This window comes from Littorina saxatilis, linkage group LG6, assembly GCF_037325665.1.
Source record: "Littorina saxatilis isolate snail1 linkage group LG6, US_GU_Lsax_2.0, whole genome shotgun sequence".
NCBI classification, from domain to species: Eukaryota; Metazoa; Mollusca; class Gastropoda; order Littorinimorpha; family Littorinidae; genus Littorina; species Littorina saxatilis.
This window is the reverse complement of record NC_090250.1, coordinates 53,056,965-53,078,771: the sequence shown is the minus strand read 5'-3', so window position 1 is coordinate 53,078,771 and position 21,807 is coordinate 53,056,965. Positions and strand designations below refer to the sequence as shown.

The window sequence follows — 21,807 nt, the reverse complement described above, 5'->3', positions numbered from 1 at the left end:
TCTCTCTTTCTCTCTCTTTCTCTCTCTCAAGCCACTGTACGGATGCCTGTTTCAGGCCAAACGGAGAAGACGTGGCGTTTACGACTGCTCAACGACGACCATTACGAGGAAGCGGAAATCTTGCGACTCCAGCTCAGCCAGCCAATCATGGGCGTGCTCGAGTACCCGGATGAGGCTATCGTCACCATCTTGGATGCTGAGGATGGTATGTACAGATTTGTTTCCCCCTTTTTTTTCTTTTTTATTTGTAGTTGGGTTTTATGTTTGTTGTTTGTTATGTGTTTCTGGTTCCTTTCTTGGGATTTATATCTTTGTGGTTTTTGTGTGTGTGTGTGTGTATGTGTGTGTGTGTGTGTGTGTGTGTGTGTGTGTGTGTGTGTGTGTGGGTGTGTGTGTGTGTGTGTGTGTGTGTGTGTGTGTGTGTGTGTGTGTGTGTGTGTATCGTAATAGTTTTTTTCTTTTTTTCAATTTTAATGTTTGACCCTTTCCGTATTATTTTGTAATTGCGCTGTGGGACAATTTAGTTTATTTATCTCGATTGAGATACTGTTTAACTCGTCTAGTCTTTGCAATTCTTGTAATGCTTTAAATGACGGGCGAAGTGGCGCAGTGGTAAGACGTCGGCCTCCTAATCGGGAGGTCGTGAGTTCGAATCCCGGTCGCTGTCGCCTGGTGGGATAAGATTAAGAGTGGAGATTTTTCCGATCTCCCAGGTCAACTTATGTGCAGACCTGCTAGTGACTCAACCCCCTTCGTGTGTACACGCAAGCACAAGACCAAGTGCGGACGGAAAAGATCCTGTAATCCATGGCAGAGTTCGGTGGGTTATAGAAACACGAAAATACCCGGCATGCTTCCTCCGAAAGCGGCGTATGGCTGCCTAAATGGAGGGGGGAAAACGGTCATACACGTAAAAATCCACTCGTGCTAAAAACATGAGTGAACGTGGGAGTCTAAGCCCATAAACGAAGAAGAAGAAGAAGAAGAAGAAGAAGAAGAAGAAGAAGAAGAAGAAGAAGAAGAAGAAGAAGAAGAAGAAGAAGAAGAAGAAGAAGTTTTTAATAGAGGTTAGGGGTGTGGAACCGGAGAGTAAGGAAGAAACTGCGGTTTTGACAAGGGCGTCGGTTTTATACGCCTCCATATTAAAAATACTATTAACTTGACTTGGACAGACAAACAAAGGACAGACTCGAGGCTTCTAGTTCCGACATCTTTACTCTCGAAGACGACAAGGAAAGCCTCCCATGCGTATATGCAAAACACAAGTATAAAACATGGATACGGAAATGGACCTCAGCCCATTAACAAATACCATAAATAATCAATGCTTTAGCAACCACAATACACACAGCCTATATACCAAATGGACCTCAGCCAATCAACAAATACCATAAATAATCAATGCTTTAGCAACCACAATACACACAGCCTATATACCAAATGGACCTCAGCCAATCAACAAATACCATAAATAATCAATGCTTTAGCAACCACAATACACACAGCCTATATACCAAATGGACCTCAGCCAATCAACAAATACCATAAATAATCAATGCTTTAGCAACCACAATACACACAGCCTATATACCAAACGCGAACTCATCATCTTTTCAAGCTAGTTAAACGGGTATTGACATAATTGAGACAGAGTGCTGTTTTCGATGTAATAAACAAAGGGAAGTAAATGCATACGACATATGCAATAGATTCAGTGGTAGTTCTGCGAAACTATCTCCTGGCACCTGAGAGCAATGAAATGAACAAGCGACTTTCATCCTTAGTAGATTTCATCCTCATGCAATTTGCTTCTCATAGGGAAGTGACATAAACAGTTTCTGATACAGATCCAAAAACAAAGAGACTGCCAACGTTCCAAAATTCAGACTCAAAAAACAAGAAAGGTAGGTTGTTGGAACGTTTGTTATTGACAAAACAATACATTCACAGATATTTCGACCCAACTGTCTTTTAATTTAAGTGAACAGACAAACAAATATTCACACAAAACTTATCTTGATAGTTCTATCAGTTTACGTCCACTTGTCAGGAAGCCGAGCGAATGAATCGCTCATTCTTGTTTTTTTAGTTTCTGATACAGCTAGCAGCATAGATGATTCAACATAATCCATGTTAAGGATCTACAACAAGCTCAAGCTTATGGTGGTGACCCAGAAAGCAGTTCTGACAATCATGACACCTGCGGTACCTTTCTTGAAATGATGGAACAGCAGTACACATTAGAACGCCTCACAGCATGGAGTAGTGATATTAATGATGGAACACTATTTGACACGACAACAAAGGGAGGCAACCTAACAGCGAAAGCTTTATTGCTTTGGCTCGCAGGCAAGAACGACTCTCCCGGCCCCAAATGTGCCAACTCTTGCGCTTGTTCCCCTTGTTGTTCGTATTCTTTACGGTAGGCCTATTCTGTATCTGCTTGCCTTTCACTTTCTTAGAATTTCACAAATATTTCCCTACTTCTCCCTTTCCTTTGCTCCCCCCTCCCCCCCCCCCCCCACACACACACCCCTCCTCTTCCTCCTTTGATGATGGTTTGAAATATCCAGGGTTCATGCTCTTCTTGTCACCCCCCCACACACACACACACACCCTCTTCCTCCTTTGATGATGGTCTGAAATATTGAGGGTCCATGCTCTTCTTGCCACCCCCCCACCCCCCCCACACACACACACACACACACACCCTCTTCCTCCTTTGATGATGGTCTGAAATATTGAGGGTCCATGCTCTTCTTGCCACCCCCCCACCCCCCCCCCCCACATACACACACCCCTCCTCTTCCTCCTTTGATGATGGTCTGAAATATTGAGGGTCCATGCTCTTCTTGCCACCCCCCCACCCCCCCTCCCCACACACACACACACCCCCCTCCTCTTCCTCCTTTGATGATGGTCTGAAATGTCCAGGGTCCATGCTCTTCTTTGCCCCCCCCCCCCCTCCGCCAATCCTCCACACTCCCCCACCTCCACCCCCACCCCCACACTCCCGCCCCCCCCCCCCCACCCCTTCACGTAGCTTACCTTCGTGGGCTTGTTTCTGTCGGTTCATTAAATCCATTTCTGGTTCTTTCTGACATTGTTTTCTGGTCGCATGTCTCACTTTTTCTCCTCCTCCTCCTCTTCTTACTTCTTATTGTACTCCTTTTATTTCAGCTGCCCTCTTTGTAACACCTCTTTCTGTTGTGAATGGTACCTGTTGGTGTGATGGGATGGGTGTGTGTCTGTCTTTCTGTTGTGAATGGTGCGTGTTGATGTGATGGGATGGGTGTGTGTCTGTCTTTCTGTTGTGAATGGTGCGTGTTGGTGTGATGTGATGGGATGGGTGTGTGTCTGTCTTTCTGTTGTGAATGGTGCGTGTTGGTGTGATGTGATGGGATGGGTGTGTGTCTGTCTTTCTGTTGTGAATGGTGCGTGTTAATGTGATGGGATGGGTGTGTGTCTGTCTTTCTGTTGTGAATGGTGCGTGTTGGTGTGATGTGATGGGTGTGTGTCTGTCTTTCTGTTGTGAATGGTGCGTGTTGGTGTGATGTGATGGGATGGGTGTGTGTCTGTCTTTCTGTTGTGAATGGTGCGTGTTGGTGTGATGTGATGGGATGGGTGTGTGTCTGTCTTTCTGTTGTGAATGGTGCGTGTTGGTGTGATGTGATGGGTGTGTGTCTGTCTTTCTGTTGTGAATGGTACGTGTTGATGTGATGGGATGGGTGTGTGTCTGTCTTTCTGTTGTGAATGGTGCGTGTTGATGTGATGTGATGTGATGGGTGTGTGTCTGTCTTTCTGTTGTGAATGGTGCGTGTTGGTGTGATGGGATGGGTGTGTGTCTGTCTTTCTGTTGTGAATGGTGCGTGTTGATGTGATGGGATGGGTGTGTGTCTGTCTTTCTGTTGTGAATGGTGCGTGTTGGTGTGATGTGATGGGATGGGTGTGTGTCTGTCTTTCTGTTGTGAATGGTGCGTGTTGGTGTGATGTGATGGGATGGGTGTGTGTCTGTCTTTCTGTTGTGAATGGTGCGTGTTGGTGTGATGTGATGGGATGGGTGTGTGTCTGTCTTTCTGTTGTGAATGGTGCGTGTTGATGTGATGGGATGGGTGTGTGTCTGTCTTTCTGTTGTGAATGGTGCGTGTTGGTGTGATGTGATGGGATGGGTGTGTGTCTGTCTTTCTGTTGTGAATGGTGCGTGTTGATGTGATGGGATGGGTGTGTGTCTGTCTTTCTGTCTGTCCGCGAACGAAGGTGTGATTTCTCTCTTTTTTCCCAACAGCCAACAGTGAATCTTCTATTTCATCTTGTTCTTTGTATCTTCTCATCTCTGTTAAACTGTTAACAAATGCGGAACAGCTGTTTCTAATGTTGGCAGAATTGGCACTGATGCAGTTTTGATTTCGTGCCAAACACAATGCACAAATAGATATAAGCGGAAACGAAAACATCCCTTGATTCAATTTACTGATTGTTTTATCAACAACATTCACTTTTCCATGTTTTGGAAATGCACGTTCGTGTTGAAAATATTTCTTTGTAGCATACTTTAGAACCACGCCTTCCATCCCTAAGTTTACAATTTGAAATTCTATATAAATCAGACTAGCAAGCCCGTGAAATTAAATTATTAGAACTCAAGACGATAATGACATTATTATCGTTATATACAACTTAAGTTTCCACAAAATCTACACAAGAAAAGTATTCATTTTTCCCAAAGCGGCTGTGTATGAATGAATGCCTTTTATCTTCACCTGAGAGTTGAGGGTGAAACAGTTACGGTTTGTCATTTTGCGGATCGCGATGAGTTATCGCAAAGATGGCGCTCTGAGAGTCACTTCCCCCAGCTGTTTGACAAATAACGAGATAATGGCCGCTAAAAGAGGATGGCGGCACCCAGTTGAAACCTCCATTCAGGCAGGTACAACGGATGAGTTTTACACCTGGCTTAAACTTTTTTGTTCGTGCGTTTAGAGGTGAAGAACTTTCTATCGCTTTTAATCCTTACTGAAACTATAGTGATAGCATAAAAGGAGAAGAGAGAAGAGGCAACACATACACACGGACATAGACACACACACAAACACACACACACACTCACACACACACAAACACACTCACACACACACACACACACACAAACACACACACACTCACACACACACACACACACACACACACACCCACACACACACAAACACACACACACTCACACACACACAAACACACATACACACACACACACACACACACAAACACACGCACACTATGCACATACACACACATACCCCCCCCCCCCCTCTCCTTCTAAGTTTTGAACACCAGATTCCTCTTCACAGAAACGCGGCTTGGGGCGAAGGGTTGCTGGCATGGCGATGGGGTTGCAAATGTTGCGTGAAACGAGTGTGTTACTCTATGTGCCGCAATTCCCATACCTTCGTCGTGAGCTCATCACACCAAGGACTTCACTTTACGGGTCACGACAAACCAGAGCAATCAGGGTTAATACTAAGTGTGCACAACACATCTAATTCTATGCGCAGAAGCGATCACGGTGCATTTTCTTTATTTTTTTCTGTGATTCGTGCATAAACTAGATATTAATTGGGTCTTAAGCACGATTTCTTTGGTAAAAATGAAACAACAACTTCGGGCTCAAATGAGAAAGGCCGGAATGCATTAACAATGCTATACTGAATGAAAGAGTGTGACATGAAGTTCTTGTACATCATTGTAAAGAGTGTGAATGACGTTTTAGTTTAGATGTCAAGCGCTTAGAGCAAGCCTTTTTAACGAAAGTTTTTGATTTAGCGCTATATAAATGTTCTTATTATTATTATTATAACATATACTAAAATTATGTGCGAAGTGGGATATAGTCGTTGAATTAATGTAGTTTGTGACACAAATGTCAACCCGCAAAATACATTCTAGAAAGAAACAATGCTTTACACAATAAGCACAAGTTCACGTCTGCTGCTCTGGCTTTCAAAAGTAGTAATTTGTTTGCGTAGAAATAAAGAAAAAAAAAGTAGCAGAAGCAGAAGTAGTTATACAAATAACAATACTTTTGGTACAAACGTACGACGGGCGCTGTGGCGTGGTGGTAAGACGTCGGCCTCTTAATCGGAAGGTCGAGGGTTCTTCTTCTTCTTCTTCTGCGTTCGTGGGCTGAAACTCCCCCGTACACTCGTGTTTTTTGCACGAGTGGAATTTTACGTGTATGACCGTTTTTTACCCCGCCATTTAGGCAGCCATACGCCGTTTTCGGAGGAAGCATGCTGGGTATTTTCGTGTTTCTATAATCCACCGAACTCTGACATGGATTACAGGATCTTTTTCGTGCGCACTTGGTCTTGTGCTTGCGTGTACACACGAGGGTGTTCGGACACCGAGGAGAGTCTGCACATAAAGTTGACTCTGAGAAATAAATCTCTCGCCGAACGTGGGGACGAACTCATGCTGACAGCGGCCAACTGGATACAAATCCAGCGCGCTACCGACTGAGCTACATCCCCGCCCCAGTCGGAGGGTTCAAATCCCGGCCGCGGCCGCCTGGTGGGTTAAGTGTGGAGATTTTTCCGATCTCCCAGGTCAACTTATGTGCAGACCTGCTAGTGGGTTATTCCCCTTCGTGTGTACACGCAAGCACAAGACCAAGTGCGCACGGAAAAGATCCTGTAATCCATGTCAGAGTTCGGTGGGTTATAGAAACACGAAAATACCCAGCATGCTTCCTCCGAAAGCGGCGTATGGCTGCCTAAAAAGGGTCATACACGTACAATTCCACTCGTGTAAAAAAAACCACGAGTGTACGTGGGAGTTTCATCCCACGATGGTAGAAGAAGAAGAAGGTACAAACGTTCACATAAACATGTCTACCTACAGGATGTTGGTGTGTGGTATGTGTCCAAGTGTAAAGGTGCTGTCACCCCATGTCAAATCATGATGATAAAATCGTTTATTTAACGTCAATTCATGGACCCATCAATGGTCACAAGGAAGGTCTTTTCGGCACCTGTACACAATCCTTCCAATGTGGATCCCCACCCACCACCCATCGTGTCTTTTATCTGCTCAATCAACACTTCCTTGTTCATCTTCTAATACCAGAGACACACGAACAAAAATACCAGTTTTCCCGATTCCGTATGGTGGTTTGGTAATCTGCACTAAGCAGCGTGTGATGTCAGTGCCACCTACATTAATTGTATAAGTGCCATGTCGCAGAGTGCATCGCAGACACCGGTAAGAGTTTGTTATCCCCCCTGACGAAAGGCGACTGCTGGTACTATCTGAACACCTTGTGTAATGGTCTGATGATGCTCTGTCTGTCTGTCTGTCTGTCTGTCTGTCTGTCTGTCTGTCTGTATGTCTGTCTGTCTGTCTGTCTCTCTCTCTCTCTCTCTCTCTCTCTCTCTCTCTCTCTTCGTCTCTCTGTCTCTTTCACTCTCCCCCTCTCCCTCTTTCCCTTTCTCTCCCTCTCTCGCTCTCTCTCTCTCTATCTCTATCTCTCTCGCTCTCTCTCTCTGTCTCTCTCTCTCTCCCTCTCTCTCTCTCGCTCTCTGTCTCTCTCTCTCTCTCTGTCTCTCTCTCTCTCTCTCTCTCTCTCTCTCTCTCTCTCTCTCTCTCTCTCTCTCTCTCTCTCTCTCTCTCTCTCTCTCTCTCTCTCTCTCTCTCACTACATTTAGAATAAGACAAAGCTCTCTCGCATCAACTGTACGAACCCTCGTGTCAAAACAACAGACACTGTCAATTACAAGTATAGTATTCTCACCTGTTCGTGCCTTCAGAGTGTACGAGACAATTAGCTTATGTTCAAATAGATTACCTGTAGAGTTTTCGTGTGAACCAATGTCAAACACTATGCATTAAACTATATCGTTTGCACCTGTTCAATCCTTCAGAGTATGTATACGAGAGGATAAGCTTATGTTATAGACTATATTCCCTGCAGATTTCGTATGAACCGATGTAAGATACTTTGCATTCAGTAGGTACATGTATAATATTCTCACATGTTCATCCCTTCATCCCTCCACGATAAAATGTTCGAGAATAAAGCTTATAGAAAAGCTGATGCAAAATACGAATTGTGAGGACGGTAAGTCGACGAATAATATGGGGAAATGGGGACGAGTGGGGTTGAGACCTTTATGCGAATTTTTAGAAGAAGAAAAAGAGGGGGGAGGGTGCAGACAGAGAGAAACACCGAGAGACATACCGAGGTAAAATGACGATATATTGAGAGTTATGAACAGGTAATGACGGTCGTTCAAACACGGGTACCTTTGGTGTGTGAAGTTTACGCCGTTGCTCGTTTCCTGCTTCGCCTGGTGTCTGTTGCTCGCTACCTTGCTGTCCTTATCTGATCTCTCGTAACTCCCCCAGTCTGTTTATCTGATGCCTGGCTGATTGCTTGCCATCGGTCTCTTGCTGGTGGGAGGAGATTAAAGGCACCCCACGTCCCGTTCAAGCAAACATCTGAGATATGCTGAGGATGTTTTGTGTGTGCTGAATTAATGTTGTCACCATTACAATCTTTCTGGTTCAAATTTACACCTGTGTCTTCTTCTTCTTCTTCTGCGTTCGTGGGCTGAAACTCCCACGTACACTCGTGTTTTTTGCACGAGTGGAATTTTACGTGTATGACCGTTTTTACCCCGCCATTAAGGCAGCCATACGCCGCTTTCGGAGGAAGCATGCTGGATATTTTCGTGTTTCTATAACCCACCGAACTCTGACATGGATTACAGGATCTTTTCCGTGCGCACTTGGTCTTGTGCTTGCGTGTACACACGAAGGGGGATAAGCCACTGGCAGGTCTGCACATAAGTTGACCTGGGAGATCGGAAAAATCTCCACACTTAACCCACCAGGCGGCCGCGACCGGGATTCGAGCCCTCGACCTTCCGATTAAGAGGCCGACGTCTTACCACCCCGCCACAGCGCCCGTCTACACCTGTGTCAATCCGCGATATTAATTCAGAAAAGTAGTTCTACTCCGCACAGGAAACAGACGGACTGTCGATGCTCGGTAAGTGTCCGAATGAAGGATACACGTTGCGTATGTAACATCCATACGAGGAGGAACGTATCTTTTACCTGCCGGAGAAAAGACACTGAAAATAACTTTAGAGGGTAACCGTTCTAGGTGTGTTTTTTTACATTTATTTCGATCTTATCGCCTAGAGAATGCTGACGCCCGTACATCTCGAGGTGAGAAGGAAAAAGTGGCTGTAAAACGTGACAGGTAAAACCCTTGTGTAGAATTCGTGGGAATCGAACTCGCACTTGTTCCACCTGATATATAATTTGGCAAACCGACCTTATTAGATCGTTATGAGTGGATTATGGTTCCACAAAACAGTAGTCGGGGAATGTGCAACAAAAGAAATACGCCAAAATACGAAAGATCTCGAATTATACCCTCACTTCCACTAAAAAAAACCACGTCATAGCACGAAGTATGATTATGTTTTGTTTTGCACAGACACTGGGTTTTTTTTACAAAGTGTGCAGCCTCGAAATGATGTATAGCTCCAGGCACAGCAAGCCGAACACATGTATAGATGGAGATGCAAGAGCCCCCCCCCCCCCCCTCCATACACACTACCGCACACCATCTCTACAAATACAACATGTTTAAGTAGGCGTGGTAAATGCATAGTAGTCAAAAGGTACAACAACCAGCAAATCAAGACGTCTTTGGTTAAAAACAAAAGAAGCTCAAATGCTCGTTTGATAATTAACTAGAGCTTATCGCAAGAAGACTACATTCGAGCAAAATGTATTTTTAGCCCAACACCAAGAGCGTACATGAAACAGATTGACGAAGATAACATTAAAGGATGAAAGTCCCTTGTTGATGTCAATGCTTGTTACTCTCTCAGGTGCCCGGAGACTGGTCCTGCATGCCTCTTACTCTATTACACATGTCGTATACATTTAGAGCGCTTGCTTTCCTCTGTTTGTTGGATCCGTTGTTTATTCGATCTATATCCCATGACCTCCCTTCTTTGTCTCTGTTACTTCAGTATGGGTATATATGTTGTATTTTTATAGCTCAATAAATACATCATGGACTCAAAAAAATATATGATAGTGCAGATTCCGATTTGGGCGAAGAACTACTTTGCTCCCGACCTTTGACCTCGCGCCGAACAATGTGACACATTTGTATGAAGTTCCAAAATCGTATTGCACGGCTCAGAAAACCATATCAGTTGCACGCAAAAATGAATCTCAGAACTGATCTGATGTATGAGATGCAATAAGCAAACGTTTCTTTCATTATGAAAGCAATGCAGGTGGGAAAAAACGAACATTCAACTTACAAGATAACCAGATGCTAGCGAACCAAAACAAAAACACGAGTACCCTCCCCTTGCTTCGTTAGCAGACGACTTTTGAGAATCTGTCAGACCGTCCTTACCTGGCACGGTTGGGCTTCGCTATCATCAGCTGTTTCACGTGTTTTGCGAGCAAGTCTACTCTTTTGCCTGGCTCTGCAGTAAGTCCACATTGGCGATGAAGGTATCTAAGAACTTAACATGTGTGTATTTTTCCGTAATCCAGTCATATTCTTTCAAAATGCAATCAAGCGGCGGTGACAGACTTGGGTCCTGTTTTCATCGCATCAATACCAGTTTAGGTTCATGCAAACACACTCGCAAAACAGTTTATCATGTAGATACATTTCAAATAGGGAGCAAATGGTTAAATCTACATATGTGTTCCCTAAAATTTGCTTCTCTGTCAATAAGACTAATTGTATAATAATGCGTTCGAAAAAAACAACGTGGAATCGATTCTGAATCGAGTCGAGTAAGCCAAATGGGGGCCAAACCGGTTTCCCCGTTCCGCCGACCTGAAACGCAAAAGAATTGTGCGCTTCAACTAAATGGATTTCTATACGACTTCATTACTTTCTTGCAACTTATGAACCTTTACTTAACGCTTTTAAACGGTCTGAAAGTAGTGTTACCGCGTACTTATAGATGCACTCATTCGTTTTATTTTTTCAGCGACGGTCACTTAGTTTAAGGTTGCAAAAAGGCCATGTCTCGCTGAAAACACTGTTTCACACTCCACAGATCGCAAAAGTGCCGCTAGTAGTCTACACTTTGTGTTTGATGGTAGAATGGGATATACAGATTACAACACTCGTGGTTTTTTATATGGCTTGTATTTCAGTCAAGACCCAGCGGGAATATCAATCGAGAGCCACTCGCCAAAGGCTCGTGTCTCCCGATGATATTCATCCGCTGGGTCTTGACTGAAATACAAGCCATATAAAAAACCACTCGTGTTGTAACCTATACATACCTTACGACGGATAAATATGTTGTTGCTTTTATATATGTGTGTGGGTGGTTTTTTTTGCTCCAGAATCGACGGTGTTCTTCCCTGACGTGGAGTACCGGGTGGCGGAGGACATCGGGGAGGTGCTGATACCTGTACACAGGACAGGTGACCTGTCTGACGAAACCATGGTCATCTGCTCTACAGTGCAAGGTAGGTGTTTGCGCTTGTGTGTGTTTCTTTGGGCGTGCTTGTGTGTGTTTCTCTGGGCGTGCTTGTGTGTGTTTCTCTGGGCGTGCTTGTGTGTGTTTCTCTGGGCGTGCTTGTGTGTGTTTCTCTGGGCGTGCTTGTGTGTGTTTCTTTGGGCGTGCTTGTGTGTGTTTCTCTGGGCGTGCTTGTGTGTGTTTCTTTGGGCGTGCCTGTGTGTGTTTCTCTGGGCGTGCTTGTGTGTGTTTCTCTGGGCGTGCTTGTGTGTGTTTCTTTGGGCGTGCTTGTGTGTGTTTCTCTGGGCGTGCTTGTGTGTGTTTCTCTGGGCGTGCTTGTGTGTGTTTCTCTGGGCGTGCTTGTGTGTGTTTCTTTGGGCGTGCCTGTGTGTGTTTCTCTGGGCGTGCTTGTGTGTGTTTCTTTGGGCGTGCTTGTGTGTGTTTCTCTGGGCGTGCTTGTGTGTGTTTCTCTGGGCGTGCTTGTGTGTGTTTCTTTGGGCGTGCCTGTGTGTGTTTCTCTGGGCGTGCTTGTGTGTGTTTCTTTGGGCGTGCTTGTGTGTGTTTCTCTGGGCGTGCTTGTGTGTGTTTCTCTGGGCGTGCTTGTGTGTGTTTCTCTGGGCGTGCTTGTGTGTGTTTCTCTGGGCGTGCTTGTGTGTGTTTCTCTGGGCGTGCTTGTGTGTGTTTCTCTGGGCGTGCTTGTGTGTGTTTCTCTGGGCGTGCTTGTGTGTGTTTCTCTGGGCGTGCTTGTGTGTGTTTCTTTGGGCGTGCTTGTGTGTGTTTCTCTGGGCGTGCTTGTGTGTGTTTCTTTGGGCGTGCTTGTGTGTGTTTCTCTGGGCGTGCCTGTGTGTGTTTCTCTGGGCGTGCTTGTGTGTGTTTCTTTGGGCGTGCTTGTGTGTGTTTCTCTGGGCGTGCTTGTGTGTGTTTCTCTGGGCGTGCCTGTGTGTGTTTCTTTGGGCGTGCTTGTGTGTGTTTCTCTGGGCGTGCCTGTGTGTGTTTCTCTGGGCGTGCTTGTGTGTGTTTCTTTGGGCGTGCTTGTGTGTGTTTCTTTGGGCGTGCTTGTGTGTGTTTCTCTGGGCGTGCTTGTGTGTGTTTCTCTGGGCGTGCTTGTGTGTGTTTCTCTGGGCGTGCTTGTGTGTGTTTCTCTGGGCGTGCTTGTGTGTGTTTCTCTGGGCGTGCTTGTGTGTGTTTCTTTGGGCGTGCTTGTGTGTGTTTCTCTGGGCGTGCTTGTGTGTGTTTCTCTGGGCGTGCTTGTGTGTGTTTCTCTGGGCGTGCTTGTGTGTGTTTCTCTGGGCGTGCTTGTGTGTGTTTCTCTGGGCGTGCTTGTGTGTGTTTCTTTGGGCGTGCTTGTGTGTGTTTCTCTGGGCGTGCTTGTGTGTGTTTCTCTGGGCGTGCTTGTGTGTGTTTCTTTGGGCGTGCTTGTGTGTGTTTCTTTGGGCGTGCTTGTGTGTGTTTCTCTGGGCGTGCTTGTGTGTGTTTCTCTGGGCGTGCTTGTGTGTGTTTCTCTGGGCGTGCTTGTGTGTGTTTCTTTGGGCGTGCTTGTGTGTGTTTCTTTGGGCGTGCTTGTGTGTGTTTCTCTGGGCGTGCTTGTGTGTGTTTCTCTGGGCGTGCTTGTGTGTGTTTCTCTGGGCGTGCTTGTGTGTGTTTCTCTGGGCGTGCTTGTGTGTGTTTCTCTGGGCGTGCTTGTGTGTGTTTCTTTGGGCGTGCTTGTGTGTGTTTCTCTGGGCGTGCTTGTGTGTGTTTCTCTGGGCGTGCTTGTGTGTGTTTCTTTGGGCGTGCTTGTGTGTGTTTCTCTGGGCGTGCTTGTGTGTGTTTCTCTGGGCGTGCTTGTGTGTGTTTCTTTGGGCGTGCTTGTGTGTGTTTCTCTGGGCGTGCTTGTGTGTGTTTCTCTGGGCGTGCTTGTGTGTGTTTCTTTGGGCGTGCTTGTGTGTGTTTCTCTGGGCGTGCTTGTGTGTGTTTCTCTGGGCGTGCTTGTGTGTGTTTCTCTGGGCGTGCTTGTGTGTGTTTCTCTGGGCGTGCTTGTGTGTGTTTCTTTGGGCGTGCTTGTGTGTGTTTCTCTGGGCGTGCTTGTGTGTGTTTCTCTGGGCGTGCTTGTGTGTGTTTCTCTGGGCGTGCTTGTGTGTGTTTCTCTGGGCGTGCTTGTGTGTGTTTCTCTGGGCGTGCTTGTGTGTGTTTCTCTGGGCGTGCTTGTGTGTGTTTCTCTGGGCGTGCTTGTGTGTGTTTCTTTGGGCGTGCTTGTGTGTGTTTCTCTGGGCGTGCTTGTGTGTGTTTCTCTGGGCGTGCTTGTGTGTGTTTCTCTGGGCGTGCTTGTGTGTGTTTCTCTGGGCGTGCTTGTGTGTGTTTCTCTGGGCGTGCTTGTGTGTGTTTCTCTGGGCGTGCTTGTGTGTGTTTCTCTGGGCGTGCTTGTGTGTGTTTCTTTGGGCGTGCTTGTGTGTGTTTCTCTGGGCGTGCTTGTGTGTGTTTCTCTGGGCGTGCTTGTGTGTGTTTCTTTGGGCGTGCTTGTGTGTGTTTCTCTGGGCGTGCTTGTGTGTGTTTCTCTGGGCGTGCTTGTGTGTGTTTCTCTGGGCGTGCTTGTGTGTGTTTCTCTGGGCGTGCTTGTGTGTGTTTCTTTGGGCGTGCTTGTGTGTGTTTCTCTGGGCGTGCTTGTGTGTGTTTCTCTGGGCGTGCTTGTGTGTGTTTCTTTGGGCGTGCTTGTGTGTGTTTCTCTGGGCGTGCTTGTGTGTGTTTCTCTGGGCGTGCTTGTGTGTGTTTCTCTGGGCGTGCTTGTGTGTGTTTCTCTGGGCGTGCTTGTGTGTGTTTCTTTGGGCGTGCTTGTGTGTGTTTCTCTGGGCGTGCTTGTGTGTGTTTCTCTGGGCGTGCTTGTGTGTGTTTCTTTGGGCGTGCTTGTGTGTGTTTCTCTGGGCGTGCTTGTGTGTGTTTCTCTGGGCGTGCTTGTGTGTGTTTCTCTGGGCGTGCTTGTGTGTGTTTCTCTGGGCGTGCTTGTGTGTGTTTCTCTGGGCGTGCTTGTGTGTGTTTCTCTGGGCGTGCTTGTGTGTGTTTCTCTGGGCGTGCTTGTGTGTGTTTCTCTGGGCGTGCTTGTGTGTGTTTCTCTGGGCGTGCTTGTGTGTGTTTCTTTGGGCGTGCTTGTGTGTGTTTCTCTGGGCGTGCCTGTGTGTGTTTCTCTGGGCGTGCTTGTGTGTGTTTCTTTGGGCGTGCTTGTGTGTGTTTCTCTGGGCGTGCTTGTGTGTGTTTCTCTGGGCGTGCTTGTGTGTGTTTCTTTGGGCGTGCTTGTGTGTGTTTCTCTGGGCGTGCTTGTGTGTGTTTCTCTGGGCGTGCTTGTGTGTGTTTCTCTGGGCGTGCTTGTGTGTGTTTCTCTGGGCGTGCTTGTGTGTGTTTCTTTGGGCGTGCTTGTGTGTGTTTCTCTGGGCGTGCTTGTGTGTGTTTCTCTGGGCGTGCCTGTGTGTGTTTCTTTGGGCGTGCTTGTGTGTGTTTCTCTGGGCGTGCTTGTGTGTGTTTCTCTGGGCGTGCTTGTGTGTGTTTCTCTGGGCGTGCTTGTGTGTGTTTCTCTGGGCGTGCTTGTGTGTGTTTCTCTGGGCGTGCTTGTGTGTGTTTCTCTGGGCGTGCTTGTGTGTGTTTCTCTGGGCGTGCTTGTGTGTGTTTCTCTGGGCGTGCTTGTGTGTGTTTCTCTGGGCGTGCTTGTGTGTGTTTCTCTGGGCGTGCTTGTGTGTGTTTCTCTGGGCGTGCTTGTGTGTGTTTCTCTGGGCGTGCTTGTGTGTGTTTCTCTGGGCGTGCTTGTGTGTGTTTCTCTGGGCGTGCTTGTGTGTGTTTCTCTGGGCGTGCTTGTGTGTGTTTCTTTGGGCGTGCTTGTGTGTGTTTCTCTGGGCGTGCTTGTGTGTGTTTCTTTGGGCGTGCCTGTGTGTGTTTCTCTGGGCGTGCTTGTGTGTGTTTCTCTGGGCGTGCTTGTGTGTGTTTCTCTGGGCGTGCTTGTGTGTGTTTCTTTGGGCGTGCTTGTGTGTGTTTCTCTGGGCGTGCTTGTGTGTGTTTCTTTGGGCGTGCCTGTGTGTGTTTCTCTGGGCGTGCTTGTGTGTGTTTCTCTGGGCGTGCTTGTGTGTGTTTCTTTGGGCGTGCTTGTGTGTGTTTCTCTGGGCGTGCTTGTGTGTGTTTCTCTGGGCGTGCTTGTGTGTGTTTCTTTGGGCGTGCTTGTGTGTGTTTCTTTGGGCGTGCCTGTGTGTGTTTCTCTGGGCGTGCTTGTGTGTGTTTCTCTGGGCGTGCTTGTGTGTGTTTCTTTGGGCGTGCTTGTGTGTGTTTCTCTGGGCGTGCTTGTGTGTGTTTCTTTGGGCGTGCTTGTGTGTGTTTCTTTGGGCGTGCTTGTGTGTGTTTCTCTGGGCGTGCTTGTGTGTGTTTCTCTGGGCGTGCTTGTGTGTGTTTCTCTGGGCGTGCTTGTGTGTGTTTCTCTGGGCGTGCTTGTGTGTGTTTCTCTGGGCGTGCCTGTGTGTGTTTCTTTGGGCGTGCTTGTGTGTGTTTCTCTGGGCGTGCTTGTGTGTGTTTCTCTGGGCGTGCTTGTGTGTGTTTCTCTGGGCGTGCTTGTGTGTGTTTCTCTGGGCGTGCTTGTGTGTGTTTCTTTGGGCGTGCTTGTGTGTGTTTCTCTGGGCGTGCTTGTGTGTGTTTCTCTGGGCGTGCTTGTGTGTGTTTCTTTGGGCGTGCTTGTGTGTGTTTCTCTGGGCGTGCTTGTGTGTGTTTCTCTGGGCGTGCTTGTGTGTGTTTCTTTGGGCGTGCTTGTGTGTGTTTCTTTGGGCGTGCCTGTGTGTGTTTCTCTGGGCGTGCTTGTGTGTGTTTCTCTGGGCGTGCTTGTGTGTGTTTCTTTGGGCGTGCTTGTGTGTGTTTCTTTGGGCGTGCTTGTGTGTGTTTCTTTGGGCGTGCTTGTGTGTGTTTCTCTGGGCGTGCTTGTGTGTGTTTCTTTGGGCGTGCTTGTGTGTGTTTCTCTGGGCGTGCTTGTGTGTGTTTCTTTGGGCGTGCCTGTGTGTGTTTCTTTGGGCGTGCCTGTGTGCCTACTTGGTTCTAAAAGTGAATTCTTTGTTCGTTAAACCAAAGAAAAAGAAAAAGAAAAAGTAGCAGGAGCAGTAGCAGAAGTAGCTTGCAATAGCCATACTATAAGTACATTGGAAAAGTTTCCCAAACTGACAGAAACATGTGTACCTAACAGGCTCAGCAGCAGGCACTGTGCCGAGCACAGTGACGTCATTCAGTGATTACATCACGCGCGCTCTGGATCACCGCAGCGCCATCCGCTTCGACAAGGGCGAGAAAGAGAAGTTCTGCCGCGTCACCATCATCGACGACTCGCTGTTCGAGGACGAGGAGGCCTTCAAGGTCATCCTGACAGAGCCCATGGGCGGCAGGATCGGAGAGAAGAACGCGGCGTCCGTCATCATTGAGCCTGACAAGACTGATGGTAAGGGTTTGTGTGTGAGTGGTAGGGGGGTGGTTTTTGTTGTTGTGAAGAGGTGTCTATGTCTGTCTGCCTTCGTGTGCCTGTAAGTTGATGTATGTGTGTGTGTGTGGTTTCCTATCTATCTGCATGCCTGTTTGTGTTTTATGTCTTTCTGCGTGTCTGCCTGTTTGTCTGTCTGTCTGTCTATCTGTTTGTCTGTCTGTCTGTCTGTCATTTCGTCCGTCTGTCAGTTTGCCAAGTGTCTTGATTTCTGCATTGTTGCAAGTGAGTCGATTAACACCCTCCACATGCCTGCTCTTCTGTCCGACCACTGTCATTCTGTGATTTTCACCCGAGAAAAGATTAATTTGATTTGTGTTTATAGCATCATCGTTGTTGTCGTCGTCTGTGTTATCTTAATCATCATCATTCTTATCATCGTCATTGTGATCATCGTCATCGGCGCAGTTATCATATAATTGTTATCTGTTTTCATCACATCCTACCCTGCCTCTTCTTCATCTCTCGGCCGTGTCGGCACCAGTAGCGTGCTTTGTGCTTTCTTTTCTTTTTTGATCTAGTTTGTTTGTGTAAGCAACTGTTTTAAGCCTCGTCTTCTTCCCCCATCATCTAGGTTTCTTTTTATATTTAGTCAAGTTTTGACTAAATATTTTAACATCGAGGGGGAATCGAAACGAGGGTCGTGGTGTATGTGCGTGTGTGTGTGTGTGTGTGTGTGTGTGTGTGTGTGTCTGTGTGTCTGTGTGTGTGTGTGTGTGTGTGTAGAGCGATTCAGACTAAACTACTGGACCGATCTTTATGAAATTTGACATGAGAGTTCCTGGGTATGAAATCCCCGAACGTTTTTTTCATTTTTTTGATAAATGTCTTTGATGACGTCATATCCGGCTTTTCGTGAAAGTTGAGGCGGCACTGTCACGCCCTCATTTTTCAACCAAATTGGTTGAAATTTTGGTCAAGTAATCTTCGACGAAGCCCGGACTTCTGTATTGCATTTCAGCTTGGTGGCTTAAAAATTAATTAATGACTTTGGTCATTAAAAATCTGAAAATTGTAAAAAAAAAAAAAAAATTTATAAAACGATCCAAATTTACGTTTATCTTATTTTCCATCATTTGCTGATTCCAAAAACATATAAATATGTTATATTTGGATTAAAAACAAGCTCTGAAAATTAAATATATAAAAATTATTATCAAAATTAAATTGTCCAAATCAATTTAAAAACACTTTCATCTTATTCCTTGTCGGTTTCTGATTCCAAAAACATATAGATATGATATGTTTGGATTAAAAACACGCTCAGAAAGTTAAAACAAAGAGAGGTACAGAAAAGCGTGCTATCCTTCTTAGCGCAACTACTACCCCGCTCTTCTTGTCAATTTCACTGCCTTTGCTATGAGTGGTGGACTGACGATGCTACGAGTATACGGTCTTGCTGAAAAATGGCATTGCGTTCAGTTTCATTCTGTGAGTTCGACAGCTACTTGACTAAATATTGTATTTTCGCCTTACGCGACTTGTTATATTTAGTCAAGTTTTGACTAAATATTTTAACGTAGAGGGGGGAATCGAGACGAGGGTCGTGGTGTATGTGTGTGTGTGTGTGTGTGTGTGTCTGTGTGTGTGTGTGTGTGTGTGTCTGTCTGTCTGTCTGTCTGTCTGTGTGTGTGTAGAGCGATTCAGACTAAACTACTGGACCGATCTTTATGAAAGTTGACATGAGAGTTCCTGGGAATGATATCCCCGGACGTTTTTTTTCCATTTTTTTTATAAATACCTTTGATGACTTCATATCCGGCTTTTTGTAAAAGTTGAGGCGGCACTGATTGATTGAAATTTTGGCAAAGCAATCTTCGACGAAGGCCGGACTTTGGCATTGCATTTCAGCTTGGAGGCTTAAAAATTAATTAATGACTTTGGTCATTAAAAATCTGAAAAATGTAATTACTTCTTTTTTTTATAAAATGATCCAAAATTACTTTTATCTTATTTAACATCATTTTCGTTTTAAAAAACATATAAATATATTATATTCGGGTTAAAAACAAGCTATGATAATTAAAAATATAAAAATTATTATCAAAATAAAATGTTTGAAATCGATTTAAAAACACTTTCATCTTATTCCTTGTTGGTCCTGATTCCAAAAAACATATAGATATGATATGTTTGGATAAAAAACACGCTCAGAAAGTTAAAACGAAGAGAGGTACAGAAAAGCGTGCTATGCAGCACAGCGAAAACACTACCGCGCTAAACAGGCTCGTCAGTTTCACTGCGTTTTGCACGAGCGGCGGACTACTGTCATTGTGAAAAAATGCAGTGCGTTCAGTTTCATTCTGTGAGTTCCACAGCTTAACTAACTGTAGTAATTTCGCCTTACGCGACTTGTTAACATCTGTTGATGCCGGTACTTCAGGAGACTCAACAGCGCACGGAAATGCACCTAATCCTTCTTCAGTGCTATTTCAGGAAGACAAACGGGGTTACATTTTTAAAGCCGCAACTGGCACTTTGAAGGGGAAAAAGAAAGAAAAGGATGTAGAGATTTAAAACAAAGAGTTTGCGGAAAGTAGGTTTAACTGGGGTGAGTCAGCATTTAGAAGGGGAAGGACGGGCTGGGGTGGTGGCGGGTGCACAAGTTATGAGGGGATAGAGAGGGGAGAGAGAAAGTGGAGAGAGAGGAGGGACAGAGAAAGCGGGAAGAGACAGAGGGAGAGGGAGGGGAGAGAGAGGGGGGACAGAGAAGGGGTGGTAGGGGTATTACTCAGGAGATAGATAATAATGGTGGTGGTGGTGGTGGTAGGAAGGGGTAGAGGGAGAAAGGTAATAGCAGTACCTTGGTGTTGAACATCTGTGCAAACAGCGGGCATAGGTAGGTAGAAGATGGCACAACACTTACAACAACTTCAAACGTGGTGGTGTGTTGTTATCTAAACAGTGCAGGGTACCACTGCCGCCACCGCCACCATTGGCAAAACATTATGGTAACTCACCGGAGTAGCACACTTTTCACATTGTTAGCGACTCGGGCTGCATCGGGTTTGAAAGCAAAGCGAGCCTTTACTATGCAGAGTTTCTGAAAGGGTCAAAATCGTCCATGGTGGACAAAACCACCACTCCTCGCTTTCCCTTGGAGAGTTAGAATTAAGAGATTTCATGGACATCTTTTTGTCTCAAAAGGCAACAACCGCAACAACAACAAACTAGAAAGAAAAGAAAAGAAAGAGAGTATGAAGGAAAGAAGAAGACGCAGACAGGATTGACAGTGAGAATAAGATCGCTACTTCAAGTTACATGTATGATAAATTTGTTCATGTTGCCATCGCTACACTGCAAAAGTTAGGTTTGAATTCGTGCAGCATTTAATCCATTCGGTATACTTTCATGAAATATGATTCTTTTGAAGCGACGTATACATAGTAACATGATTGAGAGAAAGAAATACAGTATGGGTGAGGGAGTGGGTCCAGACTTCCCCCAGAGATACAGTTTTAAAACAAGAGGCGAAGCCTTCAAGGCTCACGTAAGAAATCGACAAACAGTAACACAAACTCAATCACTCCGTCACACATACACACACACACACACACACACACACACACACACACACACACACACACACACACACACACACACACACACACACACAGTAAGCATATAGGTGAAACACAGGCTGTGCAAGAAAGCGAGACACTAGATCTGCCAACTAGTCTCGGCCCGCTCACAATAACAATGACCGAGACTTTCAGTAATTCCTTCGCGTGACGTCTAACCCTCTTACGTCATAATGTGACGTCTTCAAATGTTAAAGTTTCTATCACACACGTCAAACACTTTTGACCGAGACGTAATCTTCTTATGCGAGCTTTATCCATAGACTCGGAAATGTTAAAGTTTCTATCACACACACACACACACGCACGCACGCACAGACAGACAAAAGTTAGCATCGCATAGGCTACACTTACGTGAGCCAATGAGTGATAAAAAGTGTGCAGAGCTTGAACAATAGTGCGCGAATTCAACCCTTTCTTTTCATCATCACATGTACGGTCGGCTGAGATGCGGATTGCGTTGCCGGCGAAAGCGAATCACCTTCCAGACAAAACGCGTCAGACAAAACGGTGCAATATCTGTGGGAGGGGGGAGGGGAGGGGGAAATGCAGGTATTTTGGGATTGCTGCAAACAGGTGAGGAGAATGTGTGACGCTGAACGTTAATGCCTTCGCTACGTGCACGGCATTTAGTGAAGGCAATGAACTGTTAAGTAAAAATGCTTCGTTAAGTTTGATTAGATTCCTCGGACATCTTCCGGATTGTTAGCTGGCTAAGTTTTCTGTGTTGGATACAGTTGCCTCGGGAGGGGTGGGGGGAGGGGTGGGGGGAGGGGTGGGGGGAGGGGTGGGGGAAGGGGTGGTAAGGGTTGAATGTAGGTGTCGGGTGAGGGACGGGCAATAAAGGTGTTATGAAGGGCACCAGGAGAGCATGCAGAAGAACGTTTGCTGCCCTTTTGTTGATTTGTTTCTCATTTTAAGGGAAAGTTTTGTTCGTTAAAGGGACAGGTGGAGCGGGCTTGCGTTTGCATTTGTGCGATTGGGGTTCCCGTCTTATCGTATCTTTATTATCAATCTTTTTGTTATCTTTTTGGAGGGGATGGGGCTTTCGGATAATTAGTCTTTCGTGCTAACTATGCAGGCCAACAAGTGCAGGGTTTACTACTATGGGGTCTGCTTTAGGACAGGGTTGCAAACAGCTGAACAAAAGGAGGTGCAATAACTCCACTCACACAGTCCCCTCTCCTCCCCACACCCCCCACACCCCTCCTTCCCTCACCCTCCTCCTTCTCCCTCTCCATGTTCT

At 46.0% G+C, this 21,807-nt stretch overlaps 1 protein-coding gene across 1 annotated transcript in view; it reads left to right on the top strand.

Moving 5' to 3' along the window:
• Positions 1 to 21,807, top strand: part of LOC138969533 (FRAS1-related extracellular matrix protein 2-like) — a gene marked incomplete in the record, with an annotated part of 314,415 nt that overhangs the window by 251,390 nt on the left and 41,218 nt on the right. Inside the window, 3 exon segments of the mRNA XM_070342359.1 lie at positions 56 to 205; positions 11,398 to 11,523; positions 16,693 to 16,941. Coding sequence (XP_070198460.1) covers positions 56 to 205; positions 11,398 to 11,523; positions 16,693 to 16,941 — 525 coding nt within the window.